Below are 20,746 nucleotides of genomic sequence, written 5' to 3'. Positions count from 1 at the left end.
CCGGTGTCGCCGAGTCCTTAATTATTTTATTGAAGCACTTGGATAGCACTTGGACGTGGAAGAAACTTGGATAGTTAAAAAAAACACCGTCCCATCCACCAAAGAAAAAAAAAATCTCAGAGCAACTATTAATTACAAGTACAACCAATTTGTTGTAATTAACTATTACTAACAAACAATGTAATTTATTTTTATTGAATTTTCTATCGTCTATTTCAATAAAATACTGTAAAAATGTTGAATGGTAATCCACAATTATAGCTATTATCTACTTTTTATATAAAATATTATATATAACCTATAAGTAGAAACATTTGCATTTTTAATGAATGGCTTTTTATATTCATAACAAAACACAGTAAAACATGATTATTGAAATAGAAAAAAAAAAGATTTATTATTTTTATTGTTTCTCAATGTATATACAGTTGTTATTCTTAAACAAGTAACTTGGCTCATACAGAACAATAATTTGTAGCCGGTAAAAAAAATCATACTCTCGTCCTAAACTAGGTATTTTTAAATATTATATTTTATTATCAAATTATTATCATAAGGATATACATATGAATAGCCGTAGCTAAACCATATAAATTGATTTTGTAATAATATGCCTTTAGTAGAGCCACTTAGAGGTATCTATGTCCAATATTGGAGTTACTACTTATTTGCTTCTGATTAAAATAGACAATTATTGTACTTCCTTGTTTGTTCATGTTTTAAATGTAATTATAACGGGCTAAAATCAACACTGCAGATATGCAGGTAGAGGTAAAGATAGTCCCAAATGCGACCACTGACTATAACCAGGACATTAAAGTTTTCAAATTTTGGCTAAGACTATACTTAAAAATAATAATTTTTTTTTTTCAAACGAACATTTTTTTTTTCAGAATTACATTTGTTTCCATTCACATTCCGACATAAAACGAATGCATTCTCATTCCTCATTCTTTGGAAATAAAATATGTAATGCATTTATAATTGCATTTCTTTAAAAGGGAATTAAGTTCAATTAATGCATTCTTTCCAAACACTGCTTATTAGGGTGGCACATCACTTTATCCCCTTGTAAAACATATCTTTAGATGCACTCAAAGTCGTTAAAACTCTAAATATACAGTACTTTAATTTTGAAATGAGCGATTTTCGTATAAACCAGTTATTAGTTATGGAATATTTAACGTATTTAAATTATTAAACATTTAAAAATTACCATACTCATTATTCAATATCCATTATCGTTATTATTATATAGCTTAAACAAAATTGTAGGTATCTATAAAATATGTGTAGGTACAAGGAAAACAAAATTTATAGACACAATACCGAGAAAGTTGAAATGTATTTTTTAATAAGATCAGTTTTCTTCTCATAATGATGTAATATGTATGTTTAAAAAAAAAATGTTCAACTTACCCGATTTGAAGAATCTGTTTTAAACGTTAAAAAAACAAATAAAACAAAATCAATTAAATATGATCTTACCTACGTCATTTCAATTTAAATGTTTCCAAAATATTTTCAATAGTATTGTTTAACATTTTAAAAGTATTTTTTGCCATTGATAAAATGTTTATATTATAATGTTGTTAAAAAAAGCTGTTTCAATAAAATTAATATACTGTCATATAATTGGATATATTTCTATTATTTTTAATTCCGTTTTTAAAACATTTATTTAATGGGCAAAACTATTTTTAAAATGCTTAAAACAATATTTGTGCAATATTTAAATGTTTTGCTGTTGAGGAAATGTGTTTTTAAGTTAGGGTGCATTAGTCTTAACTTTTTTTTGTTAACCTAACCACATAGAAGGTAAACATCAGATTACTATTTAACTTTAAGGAAATGTTGCACGTTCTATACACAGTCTACCATTTTTATCTAAACATGTTTTGTAAAGTTCCTATAACATTTTTTTCCATCTATCCTCTTAGAAAGCTAAGAAAATGTCTTGGGTCGTATTAGGATGTTTTGTTTAGTTATAACTGCAATACTTTTCTTTAAAAATGGTGGATAATTCCAGTACGTTTTATTGCTTTTGTATTTACTATTTGTAATTACGTTATTTTTTAGATAGTTATTAAAATAGGTATATAGTTTTATTACTTCATTATTTGACAACTGGCTGTATCAACTAATTGCTGTTTTTGTGGTTTCCTATTTGAAATCTCCGATACCAATTAAATTAAAATACAACCACATTATTTTTATCATTTGTACATTATTGTAAGTTAGGAAGAAGTATTTTCCAGTGGAGCATTACAGAGGAAAGTAATAAATATCTGTGTCAGACAGCCACAGATGAGAGTGTCGCGCGCATTTTATGATGATCATGACAAAACAAAAGTTACGATATTCATTTTCTTTTTCTGGTTTGCGGTCGGTATGGGTACCGTTATCCTTTTCACGTTAACTAAGGAAATAATCTGAAGTTCCATATTAACACAAATGAAAAAAATCATATACCTTGACGGCTACAATTTACCTGCGTTACGGTGTAAGCGATGATCTTATTCTAGATCACAGAACAGATATTTTGTTTATTTTTGCTCGTTACAAAATTTGTGGTCATATACAATTTACAAGTTATTTAATGGTTACTTTCATCTGTACCTATAATAAGCCACTATTACTTACATTATTCCAAGGAAGTAAATTCATATAATCCCATAACAGTAATATGAAATGTATTTTGCGTTTACCTAACCACCGTCGCACAGTGGTTCAGAAGCCAAAAAAGCGAATTTATTTTTGAAGCTACTTCCATATTTTTTTTAGAAAAATTTGTATTATGTGTTTATATCTACATTGTACCAAGTTAACCTAAAGTTAAACTGGCAAACTTATTTTTAAAGTTAACTTATTTTTACCCTAACCTCTTAAACAAATTAGTTCTCTAAGACCATTTTGAAAATTCCATTTTCCGAATTCTAGACTACTGCGCTGCCCTAATCTATTAGACCATTCCGTCCTCACAATGAAATGCGCTAATTGTACAGCTGAGACGAACTTGTTCGGTTAGGTGTCTAAAGACTCTCTCGGCTGTCTTCGTAATTCGTTAATATAATATCAAACAACGAAATTCATGTGGAACAAACAAACCGTTAATGAGTTAAGAGTTTACTGTGTGTTTTCGTCCTACGATTAGATAATCTGTTATCTGGTACATAACTATTTGAACAAAACAATCGTATTTACCCACACACCGACGTCACGTAGATATATTATAATTTTTTGTCACAATGTAAATGACGTGTAATAGTAATAATAATAATAATAATATAATATGCATATCAACCCGCTTTGACGTAGGTACAATCGTATGTAACTCGTTTAAATAATACTTTCAATAATTATTGTTCTAGAATTCAAAACAATGAAAGTTCATACAGTTTGTACCTATTTGAAATTGCACGTCTCTCTTTCCCACGTGTTCAAATACCTACCCACAAACATCACAGTGATTTACCGTTCTCACGGTGCTGCTTGGACCGGTGAGCTTTACCTATCTCCTTAATCAAAACGATAAGACGTCGTTATACCTTATATAATTTTCATTCTAAAGTGTAGGTATATTTAAACAATATTTTTTTAAGTATTTATACATGCGGCGGTGTAGTCACCGGTAATATTATTTTAGTTATAAGCGACGGGGACGGAGCATATTAGGGTAGGGGAGGTCCCAGGTCTATGTGCAACTGAAAGTAATAAAAATCACCAAAATCAATGAAATAAACGCTTCGATGTGAATCCGCTATGGAAGAATTACAAAAATATCAATAAAAGCATTGTAATGGCTTAAATAATGTACATAAAAATTGATTTTTAGTATAAAGGTGGATACGATTAGGGTTGATCGTCTGTGTATAATAATTGCTAATATAGTTATCTATAAATACAAATTTGTATGTTTCAATGAATAGTTATGAATATTTTGAAGTAAGGATAACTTGTAAAGTTGAAAATTCAACAACAATGTAATTGATAGATGGGAGGTTTAATTATTCTAATTATATCTCACAGAGAATAATGGAGGCTGTTTGTAAATACAATTTATATTTATCTTGGAAGTGATTGATAAGCTTTATGTAAAAAAAAAAAAAAGATTACCGTAGAACTATGACGTTGCACAACTATATTTATATAAATGTCACGTACACGCTTTTCGGTCACACACATAATTTTCTTTTCTTTGTGTACTTTGTTCGATTGTTTTTTTAATTAGTTAATTTTCATTCTATAATTTATTTTTATTTTTTATTGTATTATTGATCGTTCATACTCGTTAAACAACAACTTTTACACTTACTGAAGTTAAAGCTATTAGCATGTACAAACCATTACTTAATATCTAAATGTGTAAAGCTATGGTTTGGGCAATGAATAGTTTTTTTTTAAGACAGTGGATATAATCTCTAATTATTATCATATTGGCTTATAGGTACAACTGCATAATTAAAGAAGTGCATCTACAATTTTTTTCAAAGATTGTAAACGTAGTTGGTGTATGTTTTTAATGTTTGGTGTTTCCAGGAACTAAAAATTGTATTTCGTTTCTGTTGCATAATAATATGGAGGATATCAACGTATTTATCAAAATGTGTTTTATAACGTTTTGTCTCTTGGAGAAACTGAGCAAATAGATTTATTTTGTTTTTGTTGCGGAACTGAGAGGTAGACTGGCTCCACCAGACCAGCAATGTGCATAGACCCATGGTGCTTCATTATTTCATTAAGGGCCCTAGTAAATATACACATTTTAAATATATTATTTTTTTGGCGAGGTGTGATACCATCTTATTCTATTCCAGGCCATCAATAAAAGATAACAGCTTGCTAAAAAACTCTTTGCTAAAAAAAATAATAATTTGGGTTTTCCATAAGATTTTTATTGATAAAATAATAGCTAGATTAGGTTTTTACAAAAGTTTCTCGTTTCTCATCCTCCATAAGTTTGCGTGAGTATATTTTAAGTTGTTCCCAAGTACTATCGATTATCAAAGGACAATTCTTTCAGAATTACATCAGCTGTCACTAACTTAGTATAAATTAGGATGGCCTACTTAAATCTTTTAATCTAAGGTTAGCAGATTTGGTGTTTATTTATGTAACCACCTGTCCGTCATAATTTCATTCTATAAATAAATCCATTTTCTACCAAAATATACAAAAATAATATAATATTTGGCACAATAACCACAAAACTATTATTTTTTTATAGAATAATATGTTATAATACAAAAATAAAAATATACTTAAATGAAAAAGCTTAAGTTTTTAGCCGAATGTTTTACTTGTTTATCTTATGTACCTAATCTAAGGAAACGAAAATAATTAGGTACATAGTACCCTCAGACGAAATCTACCATTAAATCATCATTAGTCATTACTCATAATATATTGCTAAAGCAGTAATTCGTCTGGCTGGTTAACAATCATCGTGTTGCTCTCGACAATAATAAAACAAAATTTGATGAGCCCGAAGAGAACTAGGTCATTTATTCAGATTGCACATTCTGTAATCAGAAATAGACATTAAATTATATAATTGATTGCTGTATTTTTTTTTTTTTATATACGAGAAGCCAGTGTCGTTGCATAGGTACTCTTTCTAATGGAAACTTCTGTTGACGGCCGGGAGAGTGTGACGGCCTCCGGTAGTCTGTGAAAGGTTACTTCTATTAACTGTCTGCGTTAAATTATTAATTATGTATAATGTATTATTCGCCCAATACTTGTATGATTGTTGTTGTGTACCCGCGGAAGTGAAGAATTGACCTATCGCACCTACCTAAGGATCGAATTTAAACCACTTGTGAAAACCCATTCAAATCTCATCAGCTATAAAATATATTATAATATTTTTTACTTGCACTGTTGTCTGTTGAGTATTTCGTAATGGGTTTTTCAAGTATAGTAAATGAATACTAAATAGTCAAGTATGGGTAATTAAACATCGAGATTTCCATGACCTAGATTATTTAAAAAATAAAGATAACACAATCGTAAAACGAACAATAGGTGTGGGAGTTTTTAGATTAATTCTATTTTTTTTTTGCGAAATAACAATAATTACAAAAATAATAAGCTGTGACGGAGGAGATCAAGCTTATATTACAAATGCCATCAGCACTTTTCATCAACTTTCATTCATCAAATGCCAATAATTTAGTGAACTTGGCTTACTGAATTGTTAGGAACGCTTATTATAAAGTATTGCTAATAATTTTTAATGTAGTATTTTGAGTACCAATAATCAATAATAGTAATAATAATATGTAAATATAATAATAACTATCGCATCTCACAATTAATGCCTACATGTGACATTATAAATGCATTTATTGTTTAAGGTTGAACAAGAAACATTAAAAAAAAAAATCTAGGGTATACTAATTTTTTAAAGATGGCAGTTATTATTTAATTGGAAAAACCTACAATAATGGGCTTTATGATATCATTATTACAAATGATAAAAATTCTGTTAGGTTTCTTAGAAAAATATGTTGTAATCCAAATAATTTTCTCTAGTTTCAAATATGTAGTTAAGTACCATAACTTTTGTAGAGCATGAGGACTTTCCCCCTTTAACAATACTCGACTAATTACTATCTAAGGTTGAATAAACGTCTCTTATACCTAAAATGTAACAAGAAAATGAATGTGGAAAAAACAGAACTTCCAACAGCCATTGACATATATTAAATATTATTAAAACTGAATAATATCATAATATGTATTCTGGTTTTAGTATCATTCAAATGCATAACGTACCAAGAATTTATTACCGACTAATTAATTCAATAATTGTAATTATTATAATTTTGCACAACGTGTTTCCAAATGTTACGAAACAAAACTATAGAACATCTCTTAATAGTTTTTAATTCATTTAGTCGTTGACATACAATTGTGACACTAATTATTACAACTAATCAAGCGTGCACACAACTATTAATATTGCAACATTATACAGAAGTTTTCTTTCGTGTCCGCGTAGTCGTCATTGTTTGAGACTAACGGGTAAGCAATATTCATTTTAGTTAGAATTTGACATTTGTAACACAATAGAATTCATTATCATTGACCCAGTCGATGTTTTTGAATCATTTTTACAGAAGAATAAACAACTTTGAACATCTTTAGTTACCATAATATAACCTAATAAATAATTAAATATGAGTTCAACTAAAATATATGAGGTGTTGTATACCTAGGTATATCAGTATTGCTTACAAGTTACAAGGTGCCTGTATTTTGTTTTAATTGTTTCAATTGAATTTCCCCTAAAAAAAAAACCATTTTACTTACCATTTAATACTGATTACGGTTTTAAATTTTTAATAATATAGGTATTGCATTGATATGTTTTTATGTATTTTCGTTTGAACGTTGGAATAAAATATAAGAGATACTCGATAGGTATATATTTTCAACTATTTGATTAATTCCTTTGAACTTGCCCTTGTGTATAATAATATAGCTATAGTGACGACCCTAAACTAATAAATATATTGTGTGGTGATCGATCTGCGTTTGTATTAAGAATTATTCATAAGGAATCGTTATTATTATTATTATTATTATATAATTTATTCATTGAATATCTCATAAAGAAGAATGTGTAGTTTAGCAGCACGTTTTTATTTACTATTAATTTCCGATTTAAGATTCGATGGTGCATCCTATCTTAATTGACCTTCATAATACATACATTTACTATTTTGATCGAAGCGCATTTCTTTGTATGCAATTGAAACAAACATCTTGACATTCATTTTTTTTATGTGGCTAGCCACTATTTGGCAGAATTTTCGGTGCACCATATAGGTTTCTGTCATGCTATGAAGGAAGGTAGAAGTCTCTCTAGACATTCGCTGGATAGTTATTAAAAATTAACCGTTAACCCTCGACTAATAAAGGGTAAAATTACACCTTGGCCTCATTAAATTTCCAGGTTTCAATGTGTGAATGAATCAACAGTCAACATGTTAAAGGAATCAGAAAGTCATTTTTTAATATATTATTAATATACCGGTGTGTAACATCATTTGAAAGTTTTATTTTTAAATAGAAATATCGAGTTTTTGGTTTCTATCCGGTGCAATAACCAGTCATAAAAATACAGTATTTTTTATTTATTTAGTTTAAAATTAGTTTATTATAATATATATAATATTTTTTTATATTGAAGTCCCACTATAATAGTTAGATTATTGTTTAACATACATACTGTAAAATAAATTTAAAAATGAAAAATCATATAATATATGGGAAATAAGTTTTTATTTTTTAAATTTTTGTTATGTAAAAAAATGTTCCTTACTTATATAATTCACTCTTCTTATCTATTTTTTTTTTTTATTAAGTATAAAATGTAAAGTAAAATAAACAAAATAAAATACATGCTTACAGCTCGGTTGATTTTAATTATAATAAATAAATTACGTTCATATTATTATTATCGAACGGTGTACTTTGCCCTAACACGAAAATCCATTACTTACCATTACCCGTTTGATTTGAACATTACAAAAACTGCACCTACTTAATTATTCTAGGCTACCGATATGTTACTTACATATTATTTAATCTAACGCATACAAATTGCGTATAATGTGTTCATTGGTAAATTTTGCAATGAACAAATTGGTAAACGCATTTAATAAATAGTATTTGTACAAAACCTTTGGAACCATAACAATATATATATATATATATATATATATACATATATAGTTAAAGGCGCAACTGAGCTTCATTTCTGTGTGAGCACCACATATGATTTTCCCAAAACGATATGTATTATTTTCTAGTACTTTATCGCATATATTGTTCAATAAGAATACCGAGGTACTACAAAAAAAAAAAATGAATTAAAAAATATTTTTCGGTACAGAACTATCATGGTGGGTGGGTGATACCGGGATATTTATTTTCAACTCTTTTTATGCAAGTACAATATAAATCTTATGGACAACAGAATATTTTTATATCACCTCCTCTCTGGTTTTAAAGTCTGACGTAGGATATCTTAGACCCGGCTTTTTATTACCTATGACTTTCTGTGTTTGTTTTAAGAAAAAAATCACACAAAACTGTAAATATAGTTTCGTGTTACCTATATATATGTATGTGTTACCTATACCTATGTAAATATATATTTTAAAATAATATATATATTATTTTAAAATACATTTTTATCAAAGTAATTTAGCTTAGGTCGTTAAGCTTTTTTTATTTTTACCAAAGTGCAGGGTTAAACCGATTAGGTGGATTTTAATTGTTTTTATTCAGTCGTTTACCAAAAATAAGTTTGATTTAGCGATTATGAAATTAAATATAATACTGCAATAGACTTGTAGAGTAAATAAAAATATGTTTTGAAACGATAAACTTGTTTGATTGTAATAGATGTAAAATAAGTTTTCTTGCTTACGTATACACAAAAACAAAATACATCTTTAATATTAAATTTACCAACAGCTAAGAGGTTATTTTGATATTTAAATATATATATATATATAAAAGAATTAATTTTTCTCATATGAAGAGTCGAGATCGTTGGCAGTAATTAGGAAACCTGAATGGCTCGCAAATCTTTTAACAATGGCTCCAATACTTTTTCTAGTCCCAAAATGTTGCCGGTATTAGCTTTTTCAGCTGCTACAAACGTTATCAAAACCGATGAACAATTTAACTGGAAACCTAAACACATCATCATTATTCTTAACAGTATAAAAAAAGGTCCAGTAACATAACAACAAACTTAAGTGATATATAATATATTGAATACAATTACAATAGGTTTCTTCTTTATTACTTACTTGATAATTTGTGTAAAAACAAATAACGGTTTTGTTTTTTCCAAGTTCGAGTTTTCCTGCTTGTTCCGATGCAGAATTAAAATCCGACAGAAACGAATGTTTAAAGTTAAAATTATTGTCCAGACTTTTATCGGCAGAAGCTAAAACACAAAAATATATTTAGTAATTTAATATAAATAGTTGTATTATGGTTAAATTAATTTAATGTTATTAACACCCGTTGTACCTTTAATAATGACGACGCCATCATGATCCGATATGATAATTGTGTAAAGTCCGTCAATTTAATTTAACGTTTGATGTAAAAATCGTCTGAGTTTCTGTAAATATAAAATAATAATTTTATTTTATTAAAAAAAAAAAAAACAAACCAAAAATTAATCTAAAAAGTCCGATGCAAGAAGACGACCGAGAGTTGGACTAGATGCAGACGGTATTATTACATTGGTATTGCTTAATATAGTTAAAATGGAACAGGGATGAGACGAATGCAAAACAGTTATTGATATCAAAGAGAGTGTGGGATTAATAATTGACAAGACTGAAAAGGAACTATTGTCGGTGTAATTAACAATTTTCGTAACCCCAAACAGAAAGGTTTTAAACAATGCTTTAATATATTAAACAGAGGATATTTTCCAGCAACAGAGATGTTTTCTTCTGAGCTGTTGTCAATACTAAAAAAGCAGGTAAACATCATAGTTTTGCTCCCACTAAGAACATATGCGTGCAAAATATGGTGCAGTACTCAGGGAATCATAGAAAAATTGTAAAGAAAAGATTTACACAAGCCGAAAGAATAACATTATCTAGTATAAAGGCTTGAAATGGGCAACAAATGTCATGTGGCAGACAAAAGAAGGCCTCATAAAAAATGTCACAATGATAAACAGCCATTACAAAAGGTTGTAAAAGTTGTCTTGGTGAAGAAAAACTCACCCCTAACAACCCATCCCGGACAGCAAATTTGTCTAGAAACCATCATCCATGATGGCAATGTGGGGCTTTAGGCCTGTTAAGCTTACATGATGATGATGATGAAGAGAAACTCAACAAGATTTTTGACCACGAAGAATATTGGCAGAGCATCAAACATTTCAAGCATCAAAAGCATTTTATAAGCCTTAGAAGTAGACAAATAGGTTAACATTAAGTTTTCACATATTACCTCCATGGTTATTTCGGTTTCTTCTTGACGTAAACAATAATCAAAAACAAATTAAAACTTTCAACTTTTTATTATATTAATACGATTTTCGAGTAAAAACAAGTTTTAAGCTGAAAACTAAGTTTAAATATTGAAATAAGACCTATAAAGTATGTTTATGTAGTTTTAATTGGTTAAGTTCAAATTACAAGTGATTTATTGTATCAATATTTATAAGTATTTACAAAAACTATACTCATTAAAGTTTTTGGTTTCAAATACAAATTATAATATAATTTTCATTTCTTATCTATTTGATATTTCTTAGAACTATTTGTTATCAAAGCTTGGTGCTTATTAATCTACAGTTAGGGAATATTTCTTATCAAACTACCTATAAAAAATGACCGGGTAATTTAATATTTACCCAAATCTAAGGAAACGGTTTCACTGAAATAAAGAATGGGCCAATGAAACGAGCGATTTTCCCATATAAATACATTGGAAGAAAATCGCTCTTTCCATTGCTCAAACTTTTAGTGTTAGTAGAGTTAATTTTGAATAATTGTTTTATTTTACTTTTTATTGATTTTTTTGTTTAAATATATTTTTGTCAAGAAACTGTTTGTGCGTTTGAAGGAAAATAATAAATCAACAGTCTAATAAAACGTGATCCGCTGTAAACTGTTGTGGTATTAGAAAATTGATTTTAAAAGTTTCAATATCATTTCAAAATAGTCGTAAATAAAATATCTAATATTTTCTTGTGTGGCGGATCAATTAGTGTTTCTACTCTTTTTCACACATTTTTGGTACTTAACAAAATTATGTGTTAGCACTCGGCTGTGTAATTTTTAGCAATATATAAAAACATATACATTTTTTACCGATTCAAATAAGTGAATGGTTGATATAAAAAAATGAACAAACTCTTTCATGAATGAAAATCTTGAGAAAAGAATAACTACGGCTTATACAATGTAGAGTAACAGTGGAAGGACTATTAAACAAAAATGTAGTACTACCTAAGTACAGAGTTTAGTGTAAGTAAACTTTAAACAGATTGTTTATACCAATTATAGTATCCATAATAAATTATACGTACATGAAATTAAAAAAAAAGCTCCACAACGAAGCTAAAAAATCTTATTAACTACATATATATATATATATATATATATATATATAATTTTACAAAATAATATAAATGCTGTTAAATATAACTGCGTCAAATAACAAATTGTCATAATAAATGGAAAAATATTTTTAACATTTTAATCGGCCATACTAGGATTTTTTTGCAACTTATTTATATTAGACTTAATACTCCTTTCTACGCTGACCTGTGAAGCTGCGTGTGCAAGTTGTTTGGTGAAAAGTAAAAGTGGAGTATGTAATTATTAAAAAAAATACTAATTATTAGAAATAAATATTTTTTCATTTTACTTACATTAAAAACTCTTTACTATAAGGTTTTTGCTTTTCTTCTTCTTTTGCGTCCACTTTTCTGTAACGTTTTACACTACTAGATCGCTCCTTATCCCTAATTTTAGCATCATGCATCATTTCTTTTCTCAATTTCTCCATCTCTTCATCTGTCATTTTCCCCTTCTTTTTAAGTGACTCGCTGAGACGGGCAAGTTCAGCTTTTTGGCTATTTGCTACTTTGGACGGTACCAACGAATTATTTGAAGGTTTTTTTTTTAACTTTTGAGCAACAGGGACCTAAAAATATGTTATTGTTAATTGTTACGCTCAAAGTGTAAAATGGAGTGTACGTAAAAAATAAAATAAAATATAATAACTATTAAAAATACTTACAAACAGACCATAATTTTTGGGTTTGGTTTCATTCTTGTTATGCTCTGCGTCTGACAAACTACTTTCAGAACTACTATGGCACCGTTTCGGTTTTAGTTTTAAAACTTTTATGCTTTTATCACAGTCTGAATCACTTGACAATTTAGACTCATGTTTGTTGTTATCATAGTGCTTTTTCGGCTCAGTTTTTTTTCTCTGTTTGTCATGTGGTTTCGAGCTGCTCGATCTACTTTTTCTATTTCGATCATTCCTGTTATTACTACTTTTACAATCATAATTAGAGTTCTTTGAATTCCTTTTCTGGATTTCTTCATCAGAACTGCCCAATCTGTCTTTGACTTGGTTTTTATTTTTTACAGCCTCATACCGTTTAGGATTTGTTTGTTCGGACTTTTTTTCACAACTCGGCGACCTATGTCGCTTTCTATCATTGTTCTTACCACTTTGGTGATAACTATTCCTTTCCTTGTACCTAGATTTTGTTGTCTTTCGAATCATCATCATTGTATTTTCTTACGTAATTCCTAGGCTCGTGCCTATCGTTATTCCTATCCCGAGAGTTCTTGTTTTTTTGGTAAAATTTATCGTCCGGCGACCTCGATCTAGGCCTTCTATTGTATTTTATTTCTTTGTGTTCGTTCCTTTTATTACGATCACTTGGACTGCCATTCGATTCACTACTAACAGACCTCTTCCGGAGATTTCTATCATAATTACGCCGTTGCGAAGGAGAATCGTACCTTCACCTCTGGTTGTATTTTCTATTTACTTCTTGTCGTTGGTCTTTATACGGGCTGTGACCAGGAACTTCTCTGTCCAAACTGGCCGATTTGTTTCTTTGTTTTCTTTGCCTATCATTATTTATTTTATCAGTCAATTCTTTTTCAGTCTCTTTAATATCTTCCTTATGCTTCTTTTTATGTTTAGTGATTGACAATATTTGTGCAAGATCAAGTCCGGCCTTCTCATACGATTTCAAACGGCTTACAAGGATCATGTCCAATTGATGGTCGTCAATTCCGTTTTTTTGAAACAGTTTAGTATTTTGTTGTTTTTTCAAACGCATCGGATTCTGCAGAAGTTTTCGAGTGCATTCAATTTCTCTTTTCTTAATTTTCACCAATAGATCCTCAGAGATTTTCTTAGACATGTCCACTTGTGAGAATTTATACTCTGCCAAGCATATTGGAGTGGGTAAAAATGTTTCTGAAATAATAATATAAAAAATATTATTCGTGAAGATTATTGCTTTTTAACCCTCCCAAACTTAATAATACAAATTCTTCTCTTTTATCTTTCGTGTGATTCCTTTGTTACAGTTTTCAAGTGATCACTTAATCATGGTCTACCGTTTCTTTCGCTTAACCATTTGATTAACTCTAAACATTTATTTAAATCCATTTCCTTTAAATAAAAAATTCTACTTTTTCAAACTAAGCCTACTCTGTAGCATAATAATGTAATTGACATAAAATTTATTGACTGAATAACTAACGAAATATTACCTTTACCAGAATTGTCGCCGAAATTTTTGTCGACTTTTCGTCCCAAAAGATAATCTTCTTTCTCGACCTTGATACCATCGTACATCCAGTCCATCATGACTGCTTCTTGATTGTAAAATACCTGTAGAATATATACTAGTTTTAGTTTTAGTTAGTTAACGGGTGGGCCCAGAATGGGCCCATGCACTCAGACCTACAGGTCCATTGTGCACACCCTCTCACCGAAGTCCTGTTTCACATAGTTTGTCATGCCCATGTCCTGCTTAGTTAATAACCTTCTAAGTTGAATAGTCCTGATTTCTTTATAAATCTCAGTAACTCTTTAATCCCAGTATCCTTGATTTCATCCTGTCCAGGAAAATGTCTACCAAAGATACTTTGCCTTCGGGTAGCAAGGGAGTTACATTCACACATGATGTGGTATGACACTAGTTACTACGATTTACAGTAACTGTATATATTTTCTAACAATAATATTCTCTAATAATTATATTTCACAACTCGTCAACCGTGGCCTGCGCGCTGTTTTTATTATGCTTATCACATTATAGATAAAGTACTTGTTTATACCGCATCTGATAAGCGTTGGTAACCATGGCTTATACCAAAATATATTCAACCCTTATTGGCCGCCGACAAGTGGGGACCAAGGCGTTTAAATCATTTTTCCGAAACACCTACGTTTAGTAGTAAAAATCATAATAAAGTGTTTTTTTATTTTATTTTTAGGCGCAACTAAAGTTAAAGAACTAAAAATATAATTAAAGATTTTATCTGTACTTATAACATAAAAAAAAAAATTTGGAGTCGCTATTTGTTTTGTGAAAAATCACTAAAACGTAGATTTTGCAACAATTTTGGGTATTCAAGCTTAAAATTTGATACATTATAGTCAATTATATGGCTGTTACATACGAAACAATAGCATAGAAACAAAAGATATGTAAGTCCGTGTTATTATTTAAACGCTAAACAATATAATTAGTATGGCCAATGCTAAAAGTTAATGAAGACATGGCATTCTAAAATAACTTCTATAAGTCTGACTTTGGTATAACGTGAAGAAAATTAAGATTAAAGCCAGTCGTTTACCTTGGCCGTAGAATATACAGACAGCAATATTATTTATGTTTAGTTCGGTGCTACATAAGATATCAAAAGCATTCCTATATCCGTATTGATTCTAAATATTAACCCTCGTCGAACCTTAGTATTTTTTAGGCGAAAATTAAAAAAAAATACATCATCAATGTACATCAAACGCTATTATCTTATTTATAAATACAATAGTTAAGTACATAAACTTATTATAAAAAAAAATCTTTATTTAAAAAGTCAAATAAAAAAATTAAAATTTTAAAATACATTTCAAAAATGTTAAATTTTAAACTTGAGCTACCTAATTACATCAAAATGAACACAAAACAAATTAATTAATTTTTCTTTTAACATAAAAAAAAAATCGTTTAACTAACATTATCTAATCTTATATGTACGAAAATATAACAGCTTAAAAAATTTTTTTTAAAAAAAGTATACCCTATAATTTATACTGCATTTGGTAAACCGACAGAATTACAAAAAAAAAGAATACATACAACCTTAACCTTTTAAAGTATTTTATTATAATTACTAAATAAAACTAATAGAGCGTTAATACATTAGAAAAATCTTTTCTATCTTTTCTAGTTTTTCTAGAAAAGATAGAAAAACTAGAAAAACTAGAAAAACTAGAAAAACTAGAAGAACTAGAAAAACTAGAAAAACTAGAAAAGATAGAAAAGCCAGAAAAACTAGAAGAGATAGAAAAACTAGAAAAACTAGAAGAGATAGAAAAACTAGAAAAACTAGAAACGATAGAAAAACTAGAAAAGATAGAAAAACTAGAAAAACTAGAAAAAATAGAAAAACTAGAAATACTAGAAAAGATAGAAAAACTAGAAAAGTTTTTCTAGTTTTTCTATCTTTTCTATCTTTTCTAGTTTTTCTAGTTTTTCTGGTTTTTCTATCTTTTCTAGTTTTTCTATCTTTTCTAGTTTTTCTATCTTTTCTAGAAAAACTAGAAAAACTAGAAAAGTTTTTCTTGTTTTTCTAGTTTTTCTAGTTTTTCTAGTTTTCTAGTTTTTCTACAACGAGCGACAATCAACAACGAGCGTCAAAAATTAACATTGAGCGTCAAAAATCAACAACGAGCGTCAAAAATCAACATTGAGCGTCAAATATCAACAACGAGCGTCAAATATCAAACACGAGCGTCAAAAATCAACATTGAGCGTCAAAAATCAACAACGAGCGTCAAAAATTATAATGTCGGTTATTATCAAGAAAATTTTTTTGATATAAGCTTTATACTATACAATACTGTACCTTAGGGACAAAACACTTCAATAATAATTATAACTAATCGAAAATTCCTTGGTCGTTGATACGACAAAAATTGAACACATATCCTTATAGCATTATAATGCTGTGTTTACTGAACGATTAATGATCTATTTGTGACGTTTTTTGGATATTATTTTTATAGTAAATTATTCAACGGTTTTCAGCGATAAAGAGTACAAAGCTAAGGCGGAGAAATATCTTGGAGAAAAAGCTCCAAACTGGATATTTAACCTGGCTGATAGAATAGAAAGAGAACGCAAAGACCCGTTTCCCGCTTTAAAAGATATAACAGATTAGATTATGTAGATAACCCATAATATCAAATAGATATCAATACATAATATTTAAACAGCTTAAATAATAATAAACACTGTATAATACATGTATTCATATGTTAAATTATACAAATAAAACAAAATATATTGTTGTATTATTATTTAATAAATATATTGTTTTATATATACAAAACAATTAATTTAAACAAATTATACTATCAAAAACAAATCTTAAGCCCTACAGTTACACTTAAATAAGCTAAATAAAAAATATGTTTCTAATTTTTGTGATGCAAAGATTTTTGAAAAACTTACTGCGCACCGTAATTATATGTTAAAAAAAATGTATAAATTGGTTGACTTTTGAAGACATTTGTTTAGCGGTTTAAATGGTATAAAAAGAAAATTATGACTTCATTATGAATATTTATGTTACACACAAAATTATAAAATAATGTAAGCAACAAATTCGACAGAATAGCTCTTGTCTCTTAGACGTAAGAACTATTTGACTTACACATACTTATTTGTATTTAAGTATACAAATCAAAACAACGCTTTTCCACAGACTTTGGAACAAACAGTAAGACATATTACTGTCGTATATCATATTCAATGTACGTCATAGATTTCATGTTGAATTTTGAGTTTTACTTTTACCACGTTTAACACAAATGTGGATCGAAATAAAAAATGTTTATAAGATTCGTATTAAAATGTATAATAAAAAAAGCATGTACAGTTGGTTCGGGGAATTGTGGCACGGAGCATAGTGTTGTTCACCATTGTGTGAGGTACACAAAGGAATCCGTATTTAATTTTAACTGTTATATTTTCCAAACGAAACAATCAAGTATTAAATTTTAACCAGAAAAACACGTCGATCTAATGATATAATAATATATAAAACTTTCAATGTTTGAATTGCTCTTTTTTTTTCGTACACTTCTCGGTATTACTTTTTATATTAAAAATTCGAAGGTTTTTAACAAAGCATCAAAAGTTGACAACTTTTTCGAGTCGGGCATATTATTTACATAAGGTTTGCGCAAATAGATATTTTATTATTTTACAACTACTGCCTATAATAATCCGTAAAACAAATAGTAAATCCAATTTAAAAAAAAACCAATGTGATAAAACCACTTTAAATAAACGTTTCAATGCGATTCTGTAGAAATGCCACAGTGTGGTAATGACAATAATAATCAATGTACTTAATATTGCATTTTTACTATTATGGTGATTTAATTGACATTGCTCCCAAATGGTTAACTTTTAAAGCTTTTATTACACATTTATTTTTGATGCGTAAAACGTATTTTCTCACCTTGTGGTGAATTTATTTTTAAAGACTTGTAACCTTCACTAGAGAAGAACTTTGGATTTTTATTATATTTATTAAATCATTGAAACATTATTTTTTCTAATAGCTTATAACACATTTAAATGGCATAAATAAATACATTTTATTAAAATTTTAATACGGATACAATTTATATAAATAAAAAAACATTTGTAATTACTGAAAGACACAACAATGTACATCAGTATGCAATAACTATGTTTCTGCAGGGCTGATTGGAACTGCTTGTTGGCCACCTCGGTTAGGATCAAAGAGTACTTTTTGTGTGGGCACGTCATAATAAAAACCAAGTCGGATCAAATGACTGCTGATGTACCCGGTGCATGAATCTAACAGGTATGTGTAAAAGTCCAACATTCTATTTGGGTGAATTCTAGGATTATATTTACCGGTTAATGCCGTTTTACTGTATAACTGGTAGTCGGTAACCGGTACTTGAAAGTCTGGTGAACATTTAGAGATCAATAAGTTTCTTAAGTCGCCGGCAACTTTTTTGAACATATCGTTGATACATAAACCTCCCGGTATAAGTCCAGTATACACTACGGGGGTTTTTATCGTGAGGAAATCTTCAAGACCTGACAGAATGTTGTGAAATATATTGTCAGCGACATGTTTCTCGATTATAGTATCGATGTACTGCAATGTGCCCATCAAATGTACTATAACTGACCTACCTCTTTCGATACTGTCTTCGAGTTTGACAAACGATTTATCGGCGTGGCCGTTGTCCGGTCCTTTCGTGTTGCCATACTCATTGATTGCTTCAAGCGCCAATAAGAGAAACCAATTGAGTTTCACTCCATAAGCGCATCCCATCAACGGCGATACCATATCCAACCTGGTCACTGTGTTTTTATTTTCATCCCATATTCTACATATAGGTCCCCACATGACACGGCTCTCGAACGACATGAACCACATGCCTTGCCAATGTTGTTCTTGTTTGACATGGCTGAGCACGTCATCACTTGTCGGTTCTGCGCACACCTTCATCTCGTTGCTTAAGCAGGCCAAAACAAATGGAACTAATAACTTAATAAATGAATTTTTTTCCATTTTTTTTTTTTTTTTTTACACTCGAGCAATATGATTTCACGCGATCAAACAACACGACAAACGTAGTCACTATGAAAAATCAGCATTCCGATTTGCGCCGCCACGTTCTGGTGGAATCGTATTCCACGTTTCAAACCACCTGACAGCACGCATTGTTTGACTAGAGTATAAATCACTTCTCTAAATCAACGTACAATTTATCAGTGCTTGGAAAGTAATAAGTAAATTGTTCAAACATGATATTTTTGGGGTTTTTCCGGCCTTTAAGACCATCCCGTACAACAAATATTCCTCCACCTCTCTCTGTCTTCTGCCGAAAACATTAAATAAATAACAGTTAATTCTATAAACGATTACTCAAACCGGATTGAGTTATAATATTTATAAGTTTACTGTTTTGCTTCAAATTGAGGCCCGAGGTTTTCCGATATTTTGTTCTCTATTCGTTGTGTCTGGTATTTTCTACACTCTGCTTTGGATAAGATTACTATCCAAAGCAGGTAATATCTGCTTTTATAATATTTAGACAGCTATTTCGCGTTTCGATAATGTAAAAAACAATTTTTTTTTTAAGTTTTATAATAAATAATTTATAAATCATTATTTATAAAGGTTTTTCTTTGTGATATTTAACGATTGTATATAGTCTACGTATATTCAGGTGTTTTTTTGTTAAACAAATGGGATTGCATTTAAGACTACAGTCTTGTGCTATAGGATAATAATACTATGATTAAAAAAACAAGTTTACCTATTTATAAGTGTTGGGTTTTTTCGACAAAATAAAGCGCAATACTCGAGAACTAGCCGCCTGTGTCTAAATATACAAATTTAACAAAAAAAGTATAGTTAAGTATAGTTACTATACTGCTCAAAAACAACTAAACTAGTTTGGTATTTCTAAATAAAATAATACCATATTATAGTAGATCCAACTAGAATATTTCCAACCATTTACTATGACCAAATTATTTTTGATTTTTTGTAAACAACGTAAAAATACAACCACAAATATTTTTTTGGTTTTAACTGGGGTCGATTATGAGGAATTTCTGCAGTCCTTATAACTCCTCTAAAAAACCAAATTGGGTCGAGTAATTGCAATAATATTCTTAATATTTTAGGGATTTTTTTTTATCAAAATTTATGGAACAAATTATTACTGACTTATCAACTAGTGGTTTAAAAAAAAAATGTTTATGTTTTTAGTCTGTGTTTCATTGTACATTTTTTCTTTTAGATACACTATATGAAATTAACGAAACGATTGTGGCTTCAGCTCTCAATTACAGTTTGCAGATGACTAAACGTATACCAACAAGTGTTACTTATTTATGCAAACATTTTGTTTCATT

At 29.1% G+C, this 20,746-nt stretch overlaps 2 protein-coding genes and 1 long non-coding RNA gene across 5 annotated transcripts; all 3 read right to left on the bottom strand.

The window, feature by feature from the left end:
* Nucleotides 1–9,519: 9,519 nt before the first annotated feature.
* Nucleotides 9,520–11,303, bottom strand: LOC126847176 (uncharacterized). Of its 3 annotated transcripts, none has more exons than XR_007686996.1 (4): nt 10,859–10,975; nt 10,060–10,153; nt 9,834–9,973; nt 9,520–9,714 (listed from the first exon to the last, which is right to left on the bottom strand). It is a non-coding gene; the product is annotated as an uncharacterized LOC126847176 (long non-coding RNA). The 3 variants fall into 3 exon arrangements; XR_007686995.1 differs by lacking the exon at nt 10,859–10,975 and adding an exon at nt 10,773–10,793; XR_007686994.1 differs by lacking the exon at nt 10,859–10,975 and adding an exon at nt 11,002–11,303 and having other exon boundaries at nt 9,523–9,714.
* Nucleotides 11,304–12,195: 892 nt separating this feature from the next.
* On the bottom strand, nt 12,196–15,024 carry LOC126846294 (pre-mRNA-splicing factor CWC25 homolog). Its single transcript, XM_050585586.1, has 7 exons — nt 14,529–15,024; nt 14,307–14,427; nt 13,545–14,007; nt 13,453–13,490; nt 12,802–13,313; nt 12,431–12,705; nt 12,196–12,351 (listed from the first exon to the last, which is right to left on the bottom strand). Exons 2-7 carry the CDS (start codon nt 14,401–14,403, stop codon nt 12,255–12,257), a joined length of 1,482 nt encoding a protein of 493 aa, XP_050441543.1. The 5' UTR covers nt 14,404–14,427; nt 14,529–15,024; the 3' UTR covers nt 12,196–12,254.
* A 3,380-nt stretch (nt 15,025–18,404) lies between these two features.
* LOC126847168 (uncharacterized) lies at nt 18,405–19,870 on the bottom strand. The gene is made up of 2 exons (XM_050587274.1): nt 19,785–19,870; nt 18,405–19,701 (listed from the first exon to the last, which is right to left on the bottom strand). The coding sequence occupies exon 2, from the start codon at nt 19,389–19,391 to the stop codon at nt 18,528–18,530; it is 864 nt and encodes a 287-aa protein (XP_050443231.1). The 5' UTR covers nt 19,392–19,701; nt 19,785–19,870; the 3' UTR covers nt 18,405–18,527.
* Nucleotides 19,871–20,746: the final 876 nt, after the last annotated feature.

This window comes from Adelges cooleyi, unplaced genomic scaffold (assembly GCF_023614345.1).
Source record: "Adelges cooleyi isolate 19-005CV unplaced genomic scaffold, UGA_ACOO_1.1 ACOO_flye_CR_arks_rails_tigmint_CR_PRNA_9, whole genome shotgun sequence".
In the NCBI taxonomy this organism is placed as follows: domain Eukaryota; kingdom Metazoa; phylum Arthropoda; class Insecta; order Hemiptera; family Adelgidae; genus Adelges; species Adelges cooleyi.
The sequence above is the reverse complement of the archived record's forward strand: the minus strand, read 5'-3'. Positions and strand labels throughout refer to the sequence as shown.